Source organism: Miniopterus natalensis, chromosome 8 (assembly GCF_054644295.1).
Source record: "Miniopterus natalensis isolate mMinNat1 chromosome 8, mMinNat1.hap1, whole genome shotgun sequence".
Classification (NCBI taxonomy): domain Eukaryota; kingdom Metazoa; phylum Chordata; class Mammalia; order Chiroptera; family Miniopteridae; genus Miniopterus; species Miniopterus natalensis.
This window is the reverse complement of record NC_142088.1, coordinates 53443867-53463935: the sequence shown is the minus strand read 5'-3', so window position 1 is coordinate 53463935 and position 20069 is coordinate 53443867. Positions and strand designations below refer to the sequence as shown.

Sequence of the window (20069 nt, the reverse complement as noted above, 5' to 3'; positions counted from 1 at the left end):
CTCTCCTCCCTTCACTAATGATTACACCCCTCTTGTTTATTTGCTAAAAAGAACTCATTGAAACAACTTTCTACATATATAGGAAAGCGATTCATTATTTGGTCATATCACAGCACACTTTTATTTCTTTCTTTTTCCAACCTTTCAGCTTGATGCAAAACAAAAACAATACATATATGTAAATGTTAAACAGCAGACACCTTCTTTATGTTATATGCCTAATAGAGTGCTAACATCCACCCACTCTCTGTAATAGAAAAATTCTCTTGTTTTTTAAAAACCTGTCAATCATCTAAGCTCTGTTTGGAGAACAGACTTTCCAATTAGTAGATAGAGGTGAGAGAGGGAAAAGAGTGCTTTAGTGCTTTAGAGAATCATTACATTTAATTATTATGTTAATACCAAGATGTTTCTAGAGCCACAGTATTATATATGGGGTCATAATAAATAGGCAAAAGCTCTATGAATTGGATACAATTTTCACTCTCAGATCAGTTTTGAACAATAATTGCTACTGACTCAATGGAATTGCCTAAGCACCCACTTTGTAAATTGGAACCACCTAACAAAAAATGGAGAGTTTTAGCGCATTCCCACTCCACCCCTGAACTAATCTCCGGGGCCTCTTCCATTATCTCATTGGGAATATGAAGATGAGCTATAAACTGGGTGATCAGTAAATGGGTGAACTTGAAGCAGTTATCTTTCTTGGAGTGAAAATCTAAGTGAAAATTATTGAGAAGTTCTTTGTATAAAAACTGAGAGGAATTCTACAAATAAGTGTATGAAAAGGATGTCTTAGTTTCTAAGGGTTATTGTTGACTGTGGGGGGTAGGCCTGGATTAAACTAAAGACAACCCAGGAGGTGTCCTGTTTTGCCCAGGTGCTTTTCCAATGAGGGGAAGGTCCTCCTGTCATCTTACACACACATTAGATTCTGGTGATTTGTAAGAGTGCAGAACACCAGGTTTTACTAACCCCAAGTACCTCTCTTCGATGCCCATGGATGAGGCCCTGTGGAGTGGGGAAAGAAGATGAATGCTAATTCTGGGTGACAGTTCCCGGGGAAGCTCCTACTGATAAGCATGAGGCTCCCCCAGATCTGTGTTTCTCAATCCTAGCTGTGCTGTCAGAATCAATAATTATCTGGGGTGGATTCCTGGAGTGATTCTAATGCACAGCTATGAACTATAACCAGGGCAATTTGATTTCAGAAAATTCTATTCATTTTTCTCCTTTCCCTTCTCATCTGGATTACCTGCCATGAAACTTTGTTTGAGTTCTGTTCTCCATGCCTTTGTCATGCAGGGTCTTTGTGCTTTACTCGCTTCTCCTTTATTCCCCTCCCCAGTCCCATGGCCCAACTGCTCCATTTCTGCCATCTTTCCCTCTCCTTCATGCACTCTTAATGTAGACTCAGTATTGGAAGATGCTAAAAAAAATTACATATATATATATAATTACTACCCTCTAGCAGACTATAATCAAATGCAAGATTTACATGATGGTACCAGGACAAAACTGAAGTGACTAAGCACACATTTATGATCAGTTTTTTAGAGTATACTAGTATTCCTGCATATTTGTAACAAAGCTTCTTTGGAGACACTGATAAATTCCACCTCCACCCAGAATTCTGCTCTGTCCGGCAACCATGGAGCTGTGCACTTGATCTCCCTCCAAGAACTTGCCCTTTGGCTGGAAAGAGTGCATTTGGCTGATAGCGTCCAGCAACAGCATCTTTCCCAATCAGATACAGCATTCAGCTGAAGTAATTTTTTTCCAAGAACTACCCACTGCTAATGACACCTTAGGCACCTTAGGACAGAGCCATCTCAGCCAAATGTAGTAGTGTTCTAATGGGCAACTTTTGCTCTGGAGTTCCCCATTGAGTTGGCCAAGGCTTACCTTTTATGACAGCATAGATGGACCTGGATATTATTATGTTAAGCGAAACAAGCCATTCGGACAAATACCATATGATTTCACTCATACGTGGAATCTAATGAACAAAATGAACTGGCAAACAAAACAGAAACATTGGCATGGAAACATGGAACATACTGACAGCTGTCAGAGGGGAAGAGGGAGGGGTGACTAGATGAAAGAAGGTGAAGAGATTAGAAAAAAACATATACACATAACACATAGACACAGATGACAGTGTGGTGACAGCCAGAGGAAAGGAGGGTGGGGTTAGGTAGAGGGGGAAAATGGGGACAGAAAGAGACTTTGTCTGGGGCGATGGGCACATGATACAGTATGCAGATGATGTTTAGTTGAGTTGTACACTTGAAACCTGTATGGTTCTGTGAACTAATATCACCTCAATAAATTCAATTAAAAAATTTGCATCAGAGTCTGAGGGTCTTGCTACTGAATTCTATCTCCTCGTACCTTTCCTTTCCTTTAGTTGATATTATCAGCACCACAGACTACAGTTCTTTCTGCTTTAGCCTGTTCCTTCCCCTATTATCTTTAATGCAAATTATCCCTTAACACACCATTTTCCTCACTAGATTTGTCTCAGTATCTGCTTCCCAGATAAACCATACTAACACAATCCGCCAATCTTTTAAAACATTTTTTAAATTACAGGTTTCATTATTGTATTTCAGTAGTAGAAATGATTCCAATCATTTGATATACACTAACCCAGAAAATTAAGAGTGAAAAATTTGCTCTACCACCTCCAAAAGTACTATTGTTTGCATTTTTCTTCTAGTATTTTAATACGTTTGTAAAGTTCTACAAGATGAGTGCAAATTGTATCTTCTTTTTCCAATTATGCAGAAATCTCACCTCTTAGAAAGCTTGTCATTAAAAGTCTATCTTTAGATTTCCAAAATAAAGTCATCTCATCTGGACAGAGGTAACCTAATGCTTAACAAAATCTAAGTGATTCCAGTTTGATAGGTATTATGAAAAACTTACATTAGCTGGAGGGGTATTTCCTAAAGATAGTTGTTATTCTAAATGTCAATAAAGTAATCTCTTCCTTTAGGTGCTTACCACATTGTATTAATTATTGTTTTGTTAACATATTTTGTTGGCATGATGTTGGCATTATCTCTGAGTTGCACAACCCTTGACCTAATGCTAGGCACATGGTTTGTGCACATTAGGTGTCTGTTGTATTGAACTAAGCAACATTCTTATCCATATTTTGACATCTGGTATTTCATTGGTGTTCTCAGGGGAGAAATCCTCAGAAGTGCAACTTCAGCTGACATGGAAAAGAGATAGGGAATTGTTATTTTCCCTTTATGCTTTGCCAATAAACCCTTGGGTCTGACGAAAACAATTATTTCTTTGTTAACAGATGTTGAGTTCTGGAGGACTTCTTAAAAGCCCTATTCTTTCGTAAGCCAGAGTACTCCCATGCACAGCCTTGGAGTAAAGAGAGGGTTTATATCAGGAAAACCTTGCTAAATAAATGGCCTCCAAGTGACAATGGCGTTTTGCTTTTCTCTGAATCCGCAGGCAGAGGCCAGGATTTGGAGCCAAGATTAAGGGCTGGATGAGTCACGGCCATGGTATGGCAATGGCTCTGTTCTCAGGTCTGCGCAGTGAAACCTCCAGCTGATTTCTCCTTTTCGTTTTTCTTCTTCTTTTTTAGCAAGAGAGAAAATAAATCCAGCATTCTTTTTTTAGGAGGGTTAAAAAAAAGAAAAGCCATTCTATTGCCCAAAATTGCATATAGAATTTCAAAGAGTGACCTCTTCCCAGATATAGCAGAACTTATGGCGACAAAGGGAATGTGTTACCTTTTGAAGCGGAGCTTCAGATCCCCAGGCCCGCCCACCTCTTCATTGTAGTTTGGAGAATGGTAGGATTAGGAGTAAAGGAGTATTAAACATAATGCCATGTTCACCTGAGAGTAATTAATATTTCTGGTCGTGCAGACTATCACATGGCAGGACACAGTGACAATAAATGAGTGACGAGGAGATGCGCTCCAGGTATACTGAGACGTTCAAAGCCTTGCTTTTTTCACAGTCGGCCGATTAAGTCATTTTTAGAATTTGGACTTCTCAAGGGCAGAGGTTTTTCTTCCTTTACATCAAATGTACTCTTTTCCTCACACTGTTCAGTTACATAATAAGGTGAGCGCATGTGCAAAGTCATGCCTTTTTAGTGCTAAAACAGAATCATATGCTTCACTTTCAAAGTTACACTTTTTTGGTGATATTAGTAATTCTGGACACAGAATACATATGTAGCTTGTTCTTGACTGAGTTTGTTGGTAAATATAGCTTTGATTTCCTCCCCTCCCTGCCCGCCCCCCATGACCTGCATGGTAGTTAGTTTATAATCTACCCCTCCCGCTTTCTATGTTAGACTTCAAATGATTGTGACTTCTGCAGTTACATTTTCCAGATTTTTCCGGCTTTGTGGCTCTGGCTGAAATTGTGTGCCTCTCCTTCCTTTGACCCATTCTGTTTACAGTCTTTCACTTCAGTTCATCAGCCAGCACCTGATTAGGTGGCCTTCTGTCATCCATTCCCCACACATCCCGCCTGGCTCTGGCACGGCGGGACTGGCTGTCCTCCAGAACCTCATCATGAAAGCAGCTGTGCTGACAGAAGACGAGCTTGGTTCATCTTCAAATATTTTCAAGGAGTTGGACTTAATGTCACAGATAGGGCAAGGCTCAGTCACATTTAAAGTGTGACATGATGGCATCCTGAAAAAAAACATTTATCGTATCAGGAAGTACTGTTTCTTTAAAATAAAGACCTTGAAAGTGGGCAGATACGTTTTTGAATACCTGCTCCTGCTCTATCATCTTCCCAGTTATGCAATGGGAATACTAACTGTAAAGTTCCGAGCACCGAGCACGTTGCCTGGCACATTAAAGTAGGCTCAATAAATTTTAGTTCTCTTTAAAAATGTATTAAATATTTACCATGTGCAAGGTTGGTTAACTGGATTACTGAGTGGTATCAAAATATTAAGAGGTGGATGCTCTGGGTGTTCTTAAGGGAAATCTTGGTGAATTCTGAGCTCAAATACAAGGTAGAAAGTAAAAAAAAAAAAAGCCACATTACAAATCTAGGGAAATGAGAATTCAAGAAAGGAGAGATTTCTGTTAGTGGAAGGATAAGGTAAAGCTTCATGGGGGAGGTGACACTTGAAACAAAAGCTGAAGAAATCATTTCCTTCCCTAGTGATGGTGATTTGGACATTGCAGGGAGAGAAAAGGGGTACTTACGTGACGGGAAAGAATTGAGCAAATGAAGTTAATGTAGGGCGTGTTTGTGGAATTGGTAACAAAGTTGGCTGGAGTACTGCCCACATTAAAGAGCAAAGCAGCAAGGGTCAGGCAGAAAACGGGGCACACTCATTTACCTCTGAGCTCCAGGAAACACCACCACTTCTTAAGTGTCACCAGGCCAGAAAAGGAAAGTAGAAGATAATTTTGGAAATATAGGTTGGGCGTATTTTGGAGGACCTGAAATCTCACCTATATGAGAAACATGATGTAGTGAAGGGTGACCCTGAATCAGAAAGCCTAGACCCTCTTCTAGGCAACTGGTAGGGGAGGGCAGAGCACCCAGCTTCTAAAGGTACAATGTTCTGGTTCAAATCACAAAGTTTCCACTCTAACATTGAACAATCTCTCTCTAGCCTCAATGTGCTTATTTGTTAAAAGAGAGGATTGCATTAGATTATGTCTAGTGAGGTATAAAATTGTTTGTTTATAAATTTGGTTGTTGAAAAATGGCAAAGGTGTTCCACAGAAAAAGTGTTTTTTTTTAAATTGTGATTTTTTAAAAGCTTGGGAATGAAAGAATCCAATGAAATAATCAGAAAACTCTGGTTTCCATTCCATTGCTGAGCTTTTATGATTCTAAGGAAACACATCTAGTAATACTATCTAGGACAGTTTGAAGACATAAAACACTGAAGGCAAGAAAATCAATTCACATTGTGCCTAAACTAAAATGAGGATTTAAAGTAGCATTTTGTAAAGGGAGAGGGGAAATCATATGAGAGAGACTGCAGTGGTACAATCAAATGAATTTGGCAGCTCATTGAATATCAATTTTACACCTAAGAAGCACAGGAAATATTACTTTTTTATTTACATGTTCTTTTATATTAAATCATATAAGTGATCTAATTTAGTGATGACTTTTAATTCTGTATTCCTCAGAGAGAGTTTCAATGTATGTGGAGTTCCTAGTGATGTAAAATTGGTTCATGTTATTGATCTAACAAATATTTATTGTGGACCTAGTATAGGACAGGCTGTGTACTAGGTGTTGGGGACATAGCAGTGAACAAGAGACAGGATGTTCTGGCTCCTGCAGAGCTTGCCTTCCCGAGGGAGAGAGACAACAAATAAACAAAGACAATAGCATCTAGAAAACAAAGTGCAGTGAAGAAAATGAGCCAAGCTGGTGTGTTAGGGGGCACCTGGGCTAATGAAGGTCTCCCTAGGAAGATGTATTCAGGTTGAATGAAGGAAGGAGCTAGCAACATGGAGCAGCAGGGCAAGAACATTCCAGAAAGAGGAAACAGATAGCACAATGGTACAAGGATGGGGATAATGCTTCCGTGGGTTTCAGGACTCGAAAGAAGCCAGACTGTTAAGGGCATACTGAGTCAGGGGGAGGGCAGTCAGAGATAAGAAGACTATACACGTGTTAGTTCACCAGATGGGGCCAACTCCAAAAACACATTTCTAATCTCCTCTTGGCTTTGTTGCATTTTTACAGCCCGGTAGATAACATCCCTGGCAGCAAAAGTAGTCGATAGAACTACATTCATTCTCTTTTTCCATACAAACTTTGGAAATATGTTAAAACTCCCAATTTTTCAGAGAAGAAAATCGGGGCCCAAAAATACTTAGCTACTTGCTCAAGGTCACACAGTTTGTGAATGGCAGGGACAGGACACAAGTCAGGTCTTGTGATTCCAGATCCAGAGCAGTTTCCACTCCCCACACTGTCACTTTCCCTTCTTATGTAATCCTAAAACATACCAGAGAGCGCTGGCCTCTTATCAGACAGTCTGCAGGAGAGGAGCCTGCAACTTGGGTAGCTGTTTGCACTAAATGGCAGGGAAGAGCCTTCGGCTTGTGGCTGAGGTGACTCAGGCTTGCCTGCACTAAGGTTTAGGGGTAGAGATGTAGAGGGGAGTGCCTATAGGCAGAGAAATGGTGGGGTGTTTATGTACCTATCTTCCTTTGCTAGGGAGTCTCACAGCAGCTCTTTGCCTTAATAATCTCAGGACTTGATGATTTTTCCAACAAAATCAATTTTATACATCTGTACCGAAAGGACTGAATGTAATAAATATGCCACAAGACACCACGGCATTTTTAAAACTAACATGAAATATGGTAAATAAGCTGGTATTCACGCATGGGCACTCTATTAGCTATTCCTGCACTTTGCCCCTCCATTAAGTCAACTGCCAACCTGGGCCATTAAAATCCAGCCCTTCTTCCCTGAATTACAGCCACACATTAACTCTGGACATCCCTGAACCTTTTCAATAGAGCCATTTTCAGGAAAGATTATGAGCTTTCCTAAAAGTGTCTCCTCTCCTCTCTGTTCCCACCCTAAGGCCCCCTTTGCTACTTGCAACTTTGAGTTCCGAACATGTTTATCTCAGAGTCAGCTGGGGTCTCTGAGAAGTATTCCCCCATCCAGGGATCCGTTTAAACGAGAGCCCTAGTTACAGAGACAGGCTGTACTCCTCTGCTCTCGGAGCAGCATCTGCTGCTCGCTGGGGGCTTTCTGCCTGATGCAGACCGTTTGGGAGCCGGCTGAGAGTCGCTTCTCATTGGAGGGGCTCGATTTTTCCTGAGCTGCCAGACACTGCAGGCTCAACTGAGGCGCGGAGGTGCAATTCAGGCTGGGGGCGCACGGGGGCCGGCAGGCGCAGGCGGGGCTCGCGCGGCTCTGCAGCGCAGCGCACGCACCGGCTCGGACGCCGCTCTCCCGCCGCTCCAGCAGGCGCCCCGAGTCTCGCACCCGGGCCAGCCAGGCGCGCGCACGGAGTGGGAAGACCTAGGACGAAGGGGTGACGGAAAGCCCCGTGAAGCTGAGGGAAAGCTGGAGAAACCTGAAAGTGACCGGCAGCCCGAGGCTCGAACCCCTGACGACAGCGCCACTGTCGCCTGCTTGGAAAGCGCGGCGTCAAGGAACCCCCAAGTCCCGCGCCCGAATCAGGCTGTGCCCGAGGCTGCGGGATCCTTCTGGCGGGGGCAGCGTGGGGCCTTCTGGAAGTTGCGGAGCTTGGGGGAAGTGCATTGGCGCCCATCGTGGTAAAGCAGGAAAAGTGGGCGAGAGGAAAACAGCCCGGAGCGCACGGGGTGAGGCCGGGCTGCCGCCCGCGGCGCGGTCTCCGGCGCGGTGAGTGCTCTGGTTTCTCCAAACGCCGCGTCTCCGCCGCGCGGGGGCGGCTGGCGCACCTTCGGGGGCCTCCGGAGGGGCCTGGGGGCGCCCACGGAAACTCGGCGGCCAGCTGACGCGTCTCCGGAGTGGGGCGCGGGGGACTCTGAACCCGGAGAGCGTGGGTAGGGGGTGTTGCACCAGTGCTCCACAGACCTGCCTTTGGGCGGGATTTTGGCCAAAAGATCGGAGGGGGGAGCGCCGCCGAGGCGGGCAGCCGGGAGCCTTCCCGGGGGGGCGGGCGAGCTGGGAGCGTCGGGGAAGGGGGAGGGTCTGGTCCAAGCAGGGATCGCAGCTTCGGCAGCCTCGGGAGTTGGCAGGTGGAGTGGAACTCGCTTGTCAACTATTGATTTAAAGAGTCAGGTTGGGAGTGCTGCAGGGTAGTCAGGAGGGCTGGGGGAGGGGGGGACGGCCAGGGGTGGCCCAGGATGCCGGTGGTGGGGGAAGAAACGCCGAGCCTCGCAAAGCTTGGAGGCAAAATTGCGCTTGTGGCCCCCGCACCCCTCCTGCCTTGAGCGCTGGAGAACACTTTTTTACGACTCCGCTTGGGAGGAAAACCTCGGTCCCGGGGGAGGAGAGGCGACTGCAGAGACCCCCGCCGCCTGCCGGGTGCGCCCCCCTACCCAGGTGCGCCCTCTCGCGCCCCGGCTCCCCGGGCCCGCCCCGCCCCCACCCCCTCGCCGGTGCCGGTTCGCAGCGCTCGGCTGCCGCGCCTTCGCCTCGCCTTTGACTCTGGCTCGGCCCTCCGTATTATGTCTGCACTCCGAAGGAAATTTGGGGAAGATTACCAGGTAGTCACCACCTCGTCCAGCGGCTCGGGCTTGCAGCCCCAGGGCCCGCAGCAGCAGCTCGCGCCCAGGAAGAAGCGGCAGCGGTTCGTGGACAAGAACGGCCGGTGCAATGTGCAGCACGGCAACCTGGGCAGCGAGACGAGCCGCTACCTCTCGGACCTCTTCACCACGCTGGTGGACCTCAAGTGGCGCTGGAACCTCTTCATCTTCATCCTCACCTACACCGTGGCCTGGCTCTTCATGGCGTCCATGTGGTGGGTGATCGCCTACACGCGGGGCGACCTCAACAAAGCGCACGTCGGCAACTACACGCCCTGCGTGGCCAACGTCTACAACTTCCCGTCCGCCTTCCTCTTCTTCATCGAGACCGAGGCCACCATCGGCTACGGCTACCGCTACATCACCGACAAGTGCCCCGAGGGCATCATCCTCTTCCTCTTCCAGTCCATCCTCGGCTCCATCGTGGACGCCTTCCTCATCGGCTGCATGTTCATCAAGATGTCCCAGCCCAAGAAGCGCGCGGAGACCCTCATGTTCAGCGAGTACGCGGTGATTTCCATGCGGGACGGAAAACTCACGCTCATGTTCCGGGTGGGCAACCTGCGCAACAGCCACATGGTCTCCGCGCAGATCCGCTGCAAGCTGCTCAAGGTAAGCGCGACCCGCCCCTCCCCCCGGCGACCGCCCCCCGCCCCCCCAGAACCCCCGCAGCCCCCCGGCCGTACCTCCCGCCGCCGGTAAACTTCCTTGGGGGGGGCGGGGCTGGGGACTCGCGCGGAGCAAGCGCGGGGGGCAGCGCCGCTCTGTCTCCACTCTCTCCCGCGCTCTTAACTTAAATCCATCCCCGGGGTGTGCTCCTGTCACTTTCCGGGCTGGTGACACTTAAGAAGCGGTGGCGTGTCCTGGAGCCCAGGGGTAAAGGAGTGTGCCCCGTTTCCTGCCTGACCCTTGCTGCTTGGCTCTTTAGAACTCTTTTTGATTTGTTGCCAGTATACTTCCTTAAATTTGGGGTACTAAAACTGAGCACTGAGCAGCTTTTATTTTGAGGAAATAGGTGCTGAACTCACCCCAGCTTTTACTTAGGGCCTTCCTTGTTTTCTTTATTTCTCCCCCCCTCCCCCAATAATATCAGCAGGTGGATTATTCCTCTAGACCCAATAACATCAGCTCTGTCTATGGTCATCTTTGTAATGAGCACACAGACCCCAGAAACAGTTAATAAAGTGGAAGAAACAACACCTGGTTCTTTAAAATTTTTATTTTTACCAAATATTTTCCTAGAAAAGTATTCTGTGAAAGCTCGAGTGCTTTTCCTGTAGAGCCTCTTGTTAATTTTATTCTCGATTGCCTGGTTCCATGAAGCCTTTGTCAATTACAGATTTCACTTGAAGCTTTTCAGCATCCATTAAAGAAGATTGCTTCTTACCATCAGCAGTGGAAATGCTAAAACAAATTGCACATAGAGTGGTTATTAAAGCAAGGTTCGTCTAATCGTTAGAGGGCACTACTACAAATAAGAAGAGAAGCCCATCCTAATCACTCACCCAGTTAGAGCCTGGGAATGTAGGATGCAAGCTCAGTTCTATGTGTGTTAGTTACAATTCATGTTCTTGACGTATTTACCTTAGGTAGTTTTTAAGTGTTCATGAATTTAAAATGATGACCTTAAATAAGATCTTGAAAATTTATCTGACTTTGCAGAAAGAACCATAGCCAGTTTCAGAATTTTGCATTGATAAAATGAAAGTCTGATAAATATGTAAGTTGAGGTTTTTGCTGTTGAATTTCACTTTCCACTCTACAAGTATATATTGCTTTACACAGCCTCAACTATGTTGCAGTTAAAAGTGATCCAGTGTGCTTTACAAAAATTTGACCCTTGGTCATTTTCATTATTCATCCATAAGATCTTACCCTGATTACTCTTGACCATGTTGCTCAGTAAATTGTTAGATTAAAGCAGTTCAGTTGTCCTGTCATTCCACATCATATGCATATTTACTATGCTACAGACAGTATATAAACCAAAGTTTGTATAAGGCATAGTGGAAAATTTTCAGCCGGGTTCTGATATACATGTTCTTTAAGATAACTATAAATAAATGAATTTGAGTAGATCATATTTTGTATAATTAACTTCAATGAGTGACATACAGTTTTTTATTGAAATTAGCATGCTGTGTTATTGACTACTGTTTGAACTAAGCGAGCTGTTTGGATCAAGCTAAGCAGTGGTGTTATGGGCACGTTTACTGCATTGGTATTTGTTGTTATGTGCTGTTTCTATGAATAGAACAAGATGTATAATCTCTCTCTTTACCTTAGGCCTACTTTGCTAACAGTGCAAAAGTCTCTGTCAAGGAATCCATGTTTATGTGTCACTCTGAGACTCTTGCTGAAGAGTAGATTACCATGTTGATCGGTCCATCCAATAGACTCTGCTGGATATTTAAAGTCAGGCTTTAAATGTCATTTCACATGTTTTCTCTAGTTTTTCAAATATGTAAATCATTTATTAAAGCAAATATATATATATCCTTTCAAGGCAACATATTTTTAGATTTTTTAGAATTTATCAAATCTCATTTTAACAAAGCCAGAAATAATTAGAGCTAATTTACATACCAGTTTTGTTTTGTGTTTTATTTTTTTAATTTAAAATTTTTTTTACAAAGTACAGTGAATCTTAATTATTCAGTCTCTACAGTGGTCCAGAACATTGATAATGATTTCTAGGCATAGGACCATGTACTGCATATACCTTAAGGAATGTCCTGATTAAAAATAATAATAATGAAAGATTTAAAGTGTTGGCAAATTTGAACCAAGGTGCTATATCAACACAAGGTGATAAAAACAACATCAAATTAAAATAATATGCATGATATTCCTATAAAATATTTTGCTTTTGATTAATCATTGCTAGAAGTTAAAATGATTGACATGTGGCATCAATTTATATTTAAACAAAATATGGGGAAATTCTCTCTTGTGTTTTGTGAAGCAAGAGTGTTGATGTGTGGCAGTTCCTCATTAGACCAGTTACAGTTTGTTTGAAGTTGAGTTTTCTGGTATCCATGGTAATTTAAGTGAATTCTCATAGTTCTCATCATTTCCTTATACTTCATTAAAAAGAAGTCATGTTTTATTAGGGAAGTGATAACATTCAGCAAAATCAGGTGGGAGATTTGCTTTTAATAAGTTTCTCTTATTTTATTTTTAGGAACTGATCTGAGGTGACTTAAACCAGCCAACTATATTTTTAAAGAGAGGCTATACCAAATCATATAGTAATACTATTTTAGTATCAGTCTTATACAGTCTTCTTATTAAATATCACTACACATATTCAGTTTCTTCCTTTAACCCCAGTTTGACATTTTAAATGTAAGATTTATGTATCTGTAACACAGAGAAATATACAGAATATTAAGGCACCAAAACCCATTATATTTAATGGTAGTAATTATAGTCTACGCATGTTATTCCTATTATTTAATTTAATTTCACTTACACAGTGCTGGGCAGAGGTAGGCTTACAGTTGTGAGTATGCAAACCGCAGAGTTTATTCTTGTATTATTTATTAATTATTGTATTATTTTCCATACAAACAACTGTAAACCTACTTTTGCTCCACCCTGTATTTTTCTGCTGCTGTTTTTTATTTGCTGGATAAAATCTCATTTTTCAGTATTAATATACAATTTCTATTTAATGATTAAAAGGCACTTTCTATTCTTGGGAAGATTGTAAGGACATGGATATGACTTTTTAATCCTTGCTACTATGACATTTTCCAAGCATATTTCTTCCGAATTCTCTAAGTTTGGATGGAAGTTTTTTTTTATAACTTCTCTGCCCAGTTTTTAATTGTTGATCACATATATGAAAGCAAGTTTTACTTCAACTCTATTCCTGTCTTCCAAACTTGCAAATACTGAAGTTTACTTCTGTACTCAAATATAGATTTTCCAATTTTATGCCTGGAGCAGTTGACCTTTTTTCTACTCAGAAAATAAAAAATAAATGGGTTAAATAAAAAATTAAAGAATACAATATGAAATTATTTTTATGTTAAATTTTATAAGTTTATCAACTCTTTTAAGATGGTCTTCTTTTCCTCTTTTTGTTTCCATGTTGATTTTTTATTATTAGAATTTTCTATTTATTTTAGTTATCTTCTTTTCCTTTTTAACTTAAAATATAAGGACTAATGAATAGTGTGGCTGTGTTAAGTTAATATATCATCTAGTTGAAAGTTTTAGTAAAAATGCCTGGGTTAGGGAGTTGAGATTAATGGCCGAAACGTTGGATCTTGTAATTTACTGTTGGGTATAAAGGATTTGGAAATTTCACATACTCCTTTCTACAAATCTAATACTAAAGGTTGACTGCCTTAGATTTACATCTTGTTAGGGAAAATTTAGTCATCTTTGATACATTATTAAAGAACTTACAAACTTATTTTTCAGGAGCTGTTTTATATGTGATATATAAGCACTTAGTTAACCCTTATTTACATAAAGTAAACAGAGTCAACTATTGTTGGATGCACAGTTTGAAATAAAGAGTTAAGGATAAATTTTACCTATGAAAGTATAATTTTATTTCCTTATATTTTTATTTCTTACACATAGCCATTGTCTGGCTTTCCTAGTTCAGCTGCGCAACCCATAACTTTCCGTTCTGGAGAGTAATGATGCACAGTCATCTTCTAGTGTATCACACACGTTATTTTTGTACTCACTTCTTAATTCTTTATTTATATGGGTACTCAAAATTGGGTGCTACCTGGCTTACTCATATAAATGTGGTCAAGTGAAGATGTGATAAAAACAAAATTGTCACCTGTAAAACCAATAAGCTCTTCATCCATTTCTTATGTCTAATAGTTGTTAAACCTTTAACCACATTACTTCGGGACACATGATTCCTGAAATTTTTTCATATATTTATTAGTTTTTCTTCATTCCATACTTTGCACTTTAATGCAATTATGCTTTTGACTTTGTATGACCTTATTTTGTATGATTGACTTTTACTGATTGAGCTAGGCCAATTTGCACTTTAGTTTTAATATCAAGATAATTAGTTACCTTCTTTTTAAAAAATTAAACCCACACATGAATATCTATTAAAAACGGTTTTTCTGAACATCATACAAGCTATTCATAAAAATATTCAGGGAGTCTAGAACTGAGTACCCCAGAATTCTTGGGGCTAGATCTTAAAATATGGGTGAATTTTTTATGTGGATTATGATTTTAGAAAACATAAGCACAATTTAGCCTAGCTTTGCTTTCTCTGACACAAGTACAATAATTCTCCAGTAGGTATAGAACTTGTGTTTTTTTAGAATCTATAATTTTGATTATTTTTTAAAATAGTAGTAATATGTTTGGTTTTTGTTCTTTATTTTTAATTTAGTACTGAAAAGCACAGAGTGGTTTGTACTGAGGAGAATATACTGTGAGTAAAAATAAGAGGCATAAAGACCCAGAAATAAACAGCAGTAGGTAAGGAGAAATGATAAAAAGAAGCAGGAAAAATTATTTGACGCATTTTGAGAGTGTTTGTGAGTAGGAGGGGAATGTGTACATAAGGATACAAGTTCTGTCCACAGTTATTATAAATTCCATAAAAGGCTCCCCAAATAATTATAAAGCTGTTCTTTTCATTTGAATAATTATAAAAGTTTCACATAGTTTATTACAACACAAATTCAATTCCATGAGGAACTTTATTTTTATAAAGTGAACATATTTTTATGGGATACATAGCTTAGTATTAAAGCTCTTTGTTTTAGGATTGATGTTGGCCATTGTTTTTTACACCTGAGTATTGATGGAATTTCAAGCTTAAGGAATCAAAAGAAGTGTACAGTTTAACTGTAGATGGTCTAAGTGAAATTATACACCTACACCCTTCTCTGCCTAACTTTAATTTTGGTCTGAGTCCCAAAACTATTGCCAGAACTGCTTTGAGTCTCAAGGCATTTTTCATTCCTTATCCTGGTCCTGGCATTTGGGCTCATTTCTTAATTTTGTCTTCCAGAGAGCACTCTGACCTCATTCCATGCAATTTCTTCCTGACTTCAGCATATATTCAACACACACACACACTTAAAGAGAAGTGAAGTTGCAGATAAAACCCTGGGGAGGCGGTGAGCAGGACTGGCTTCGGCCCTCCAGCTGTGCCCGGCTTCTCTCCTTTCTTTCCTTCCCCGGCCCGGTGCCTGTCTGCAGTGGAGACCGTGGGAGATGATGGGCGCGGAGCAAGCCTTAGGCCATGGTAGAGGGGAATCTCAGGAATCAGATGTTAGGGCTTAAACGTCTCATTCAAAATCCCCAAGCCTCCCTTGGAGCTAGAGAAGAGCAGAATGGTTATAATTAGAACAGAGTATGGGTTAGAAAAATGGGAGAAAGGCAGCAAAGAGATTTGATTGTATTGGTGAAGTGTGTTCTTGCCAAATGAATGTGGACAACTGGTCCCAGATCTCCCAGAAGGAGGGCCAAACGTGGACCGCTTATGCCTGTGTATCCGGTTGTGTGTGTGTGTGTGTGTGTGTGTATCTTTGGACAAGTACTCAGCAGTTTTTCATTTGTAATACGAAAGCTATTTATCTGTAAAGTACGTGATTGGGGACCATCATGATAGCCCCTTCCAGGCATCTGTCACTCGAATCTTTTCCCACCTGTAGTCAGAATTGCAATTAATTATTTTGTAAGCCTTTTTAGACTCTCAGTTCTAAGTCATTTGACATTAGCTGTTTCTTTGAAATTAGTACATGTGACTATAAAAAGAGGAACAAGTCTTACATTCTGCCCATACAGGGTGGAGCAAAAGTAGGTTTACAGTTTTTCATATGGAAAATAATACAATAATTGGTAAATAGTAATACAAGAATAAACTCTGTGTTTTGTGTACTCACAACTATAAATCTGCTTTTGCCGCACCCTGTATATTCATTTCCATATAATTTAAAATGCATGTAATGGAAATAGTACTTTTAAATAGCAACATTTTTCTGATGAAAAAACTTAGAAATGATTTAACAACCTAAGTTGTACAAAAATCCATTTAAAAATCCATTTAAAAAATCCATGATCTCCTAATTATAATTTTTTTGAACAGCAAATTTAAACAAACTTTAAGCTTTAGATTTCTTTGATTTTTCTCTTAATTCCTAGCATTTGTTATATTTTGGTCAACCAGAAAGCCTTTCAAATGGTGGAAAGTTTTTATTTCCTTCCCAAAATTCTATACAATTGAAAAGAAAAGTTGTATCAAAGAGAATTCTGGTCCTGCTGTTTTCAAATTATGTTCCAAACTTTTAAGAATTTCCAATTTCTCATGAATTTCCTTCCTCTTTTACACTTGCTTATTTATCCAATAGTTTTATAAATTCTAAATTATTATTTCAACAATTGAAGTCAACTTTAGTTACCCACCCTTTAGAAATGTAAATAATTTACTGCATCAGTCCTAAACTTTAGCAATTGTTATGAATTATTATTGGTCTCCGTCATATCTGTTTACTGTACTTACCTGGAAAATGATCATGATTCTGTGTTCCTTTTGAAATCAGGACGTTTATAGGGCTAAAGGAGATAATCGGGACCATTAACAAATCACTCTATAAATGAAAGATTTCCTCTTATAATCCTTACCATAACATAATAAAGATTAAATAAATGTTTTTATCTAAAATTTCTTATGCCTATTATCAAAATTACTGGGCAAAATATGGTAATTGATAGTCAAGTAAGAGAATTAGAAACTGATGGAATCCCAATGCTACTGATTTATTACATACTCAGGGTAGAGATCATGGTTTAGTTTTATAAAGGCACATACATAACTCCTCTTTTTCTTCTCTGTCTTTTGTTTTCATAGGCATGTATATATCACAGTTCCTTGAACAAAAGTTCTCTCCACTTACACAAGTCGAGAGACTTAAAATTAAGCATTTCCCTCCCGTTGCTCCAGAAAATGTCTGGAATTGCATCAGAATTAGAAAAACCTAGATGAGAATTTCTTGTAAGCCTAGAGTAGAAGTGTATGCTTCTGAAAATGTCTTGTGTAGGCATATGTAGGTTTGTGGAACATCATAATATTTGGCTGAGCACTGATGACATAACCTTGCTCTAACCAGGAGCTCAGACTTTAAACAATCCCACCACTCTGAGCACCTTCCACACTAAAACTACTTCCTCCACTCTTACAAAAATCAGAGCAATAAGCGCATATAAAGTTGAAATACAGTGGTGCCCCGGTTTCCAAATGTCTCCGTTGAGGAACAAACATTTCGGGTTATGAATGCCTTAAACCCAGGAAAGAAATGCTTCGGTTTTGGAACCCGCCTCGGAAGTCGAACATGCCCCACGGCTTCCGCTGCGGGCAAGACCCCGAGGCCCAGCTGTCGGCTGTGGATCTCTTGGTTTTCCAACGTTTCAGAACCCGAACGGGCTTCCGGATGACATTCGGAAACCGACGTGCCACTCTGTTTGATAGCCTAACACAAAGAAGCCCTGAAAGAAAAAGCTGGCTGTATGTAGGGTCTCAGAGTCATGTAAAGGAAGGGTAAATTAGATAGTATGCACTGGGAAATAATTTTCAGTCAATATGTAGGGCATTTCACTTACTTGAAAAAATACATAAACATGGAAAACATCTTTCAAAGAAATGTAGTGTTATTACTTTATCCACAGTGTCACATAATAGGTACAGTTGTCAACTCTTTTCTACCAAGACTTGGATAGGACATAAAACACTGGTGGGGAGAGGGATATAGATATAATTTTGAGTCTATAGGACACATTTTTTTAAAATCAGAAGGTGTGTGGACTTTGAATAGAGCATTTCCATGCATATTTAAGTCTAAATGACCTATGTATGAATTAACTGCTTTGCTAAAACCAAATATCTCTTACTCTAGGTTGGCATTCTCCTGATAGGCTGCCTGTTTCTAGGCCACTTCTTTTCATAGGTTGTTGAATGATTGGGGAATATAAAAGTTAATTGCTTACCTGAAAGAAGTACAGGCATAAATAACAAATATATAAAAAAGGAAGATGAATTTTAATTTTGAGGTGCATATATAATCATTACAAAAATGTATCTCCTTTGGGGAAAATGATTTTTAAACAAATAAGAAATTGAGTTTTTAAAGAATTACCTTTGCGATCACCTTCCATTTAGTGCTGAAAAAGCAGAGTTTAGACTAGTTAGTAAAACGACCCAACGTCTGCTCATTAATTACGAACATCAGAATACCACCTTGTGTTTATATAGCACCTGTTTCTTAGTAGGTGAGAGAACAGTGACACGGGGGTTTTGTTTTTATTTATTTTTGTTTTGATTTTGGCTTTTACTGTGTTGTTATATTAGTCAGTACTTTTTATACAACTGTGTAGTTGGAAAGATGCTGGTCTCATCCACATTTTCTGATTTGAGGAGAGGTTCAGAAACAGGTGACTTCTACTGGCTTAGAAATACCGAATTTCTCTAACACTGGTTGGTAGAGCTGCCTGTTTTATTTTTGCACCATCATGCTTTTCCATAGTTTTTTCTCTCTCCTCAGTAACCTTGAACATGTCTTTCTTGTTTGTTTGTTTTTTTTAATGAACCACTCACAAGGTAGAGAAGATAGTTTCAAATTTATATTGAATTATTTTTTTCTATACAAATAAAATTCCTGAGCATCATTAATTGCAAAGTAGTCTCTGTAACTGACTAATTTTGCTGTTGAGACTCTAGCAATTGCTGCCTCACCAGTCTCTCACCAATTTGAAACTCTTGGTTCTGTTTTGCCATAGAGGACATCTTACTAAATCACATTTCTCAGCGTTTTCACTCATTTGCTTCACATAAAAAGCCAATGCATTTCTTTGACTTTTGAGAGTAAGGATTTTGTCTTCTAACTACCACCTCATTGGACAGACCTGTTACAGGTTCTGTTTTGTTTATTGAAATTAGCTTTGCAAAGAGCTGGTTAAAACATTGAATGTTTCCAAGCCCCATTTTACAAACAGCAAGCCCTCCCCACAACTAAATATTTCTGTATACAACTTTGTAACACAGCCTTTATTTTATCAGCATCATTATATAAATTAAACTTTAATATTTGTTTATACATGATCCTTATAAGTAACAGTGAAATAAAACGAAAATGAATAGAAAAGAAAAATAGGTTTACTTTCATGGTTTGCTAATTTTAAATAGTTACATTTAATTTTCTTTCAGACTGTAGCATGCAAGCAATTTATTCAGTTAAGTTTACGGTGATTTATACTGATATTGAATGCTACTGCCTTATAAAAGTTTTAGTGAACCATAATTTTAAAAACTTCAGTTTAGCTCAATTTTGCACACTATTTTAAAATTCATAAAATAAATAGAGAAGTGAACAACTTTGATGGAGTTTATTATTAGGAGTTTGAAAGCCATTAAATAACAGCATCTGCCTTTTATTTTTACTGTGAGCTGTTGTGTACATAACATACTTTAATATGATAACATCTTCACTCTTCTATTCTAGTTTATATCCATGTGTTACTTTTAAAAAATCCTGGAAAATTATTTCTTAAGTTTTGCTTTGTAATAATGAAATAAATCTCTTTTTAAATTATGATCAACCTTTTTCAGCTTTAACAAACTCCACAAGAATTGCCGGCTTATTTGCTTTGTGAGTTACCATGCAGCAATTTATGTCGAGCAGTAGCACATGTACTTTCAGTTGCACAGTTTGTCCTAACAGCCCTTGTTGGACCAGACATTTCTCCAAAGCTCCTGCGTTAGGGAACGGTAATTATAGTAAGTTGTATATTATAAATAATGCATGGATGTTCCCCATGAGCTATGTGGGAT

General features: G+C 40.2%; 1 protein-coding gene across 1 annotated transcript in view; it reads left to right on the top strand.

The window, feature by feature from the left end:
* The first annotated feature begins 9160 nt into the window (after window positions 1-9160).
* Window positions 9161-20069, top strand: part of KCNJ3 (potassium inwardly rectifying channel subfamily J member 3) — a 126064-nt gene continuing 115155 nt past the window's right edge. Inside the window, exon 1 of the mRNA XM_087819843.1 lies at window positions 9161-9850. Within this exon, the coding sequence (XP_087675969.1) occupies window positions 9161-9850 (690 nt within the window). The remainder of the gene's footprint in view (window positions 9851-20069) is intronic.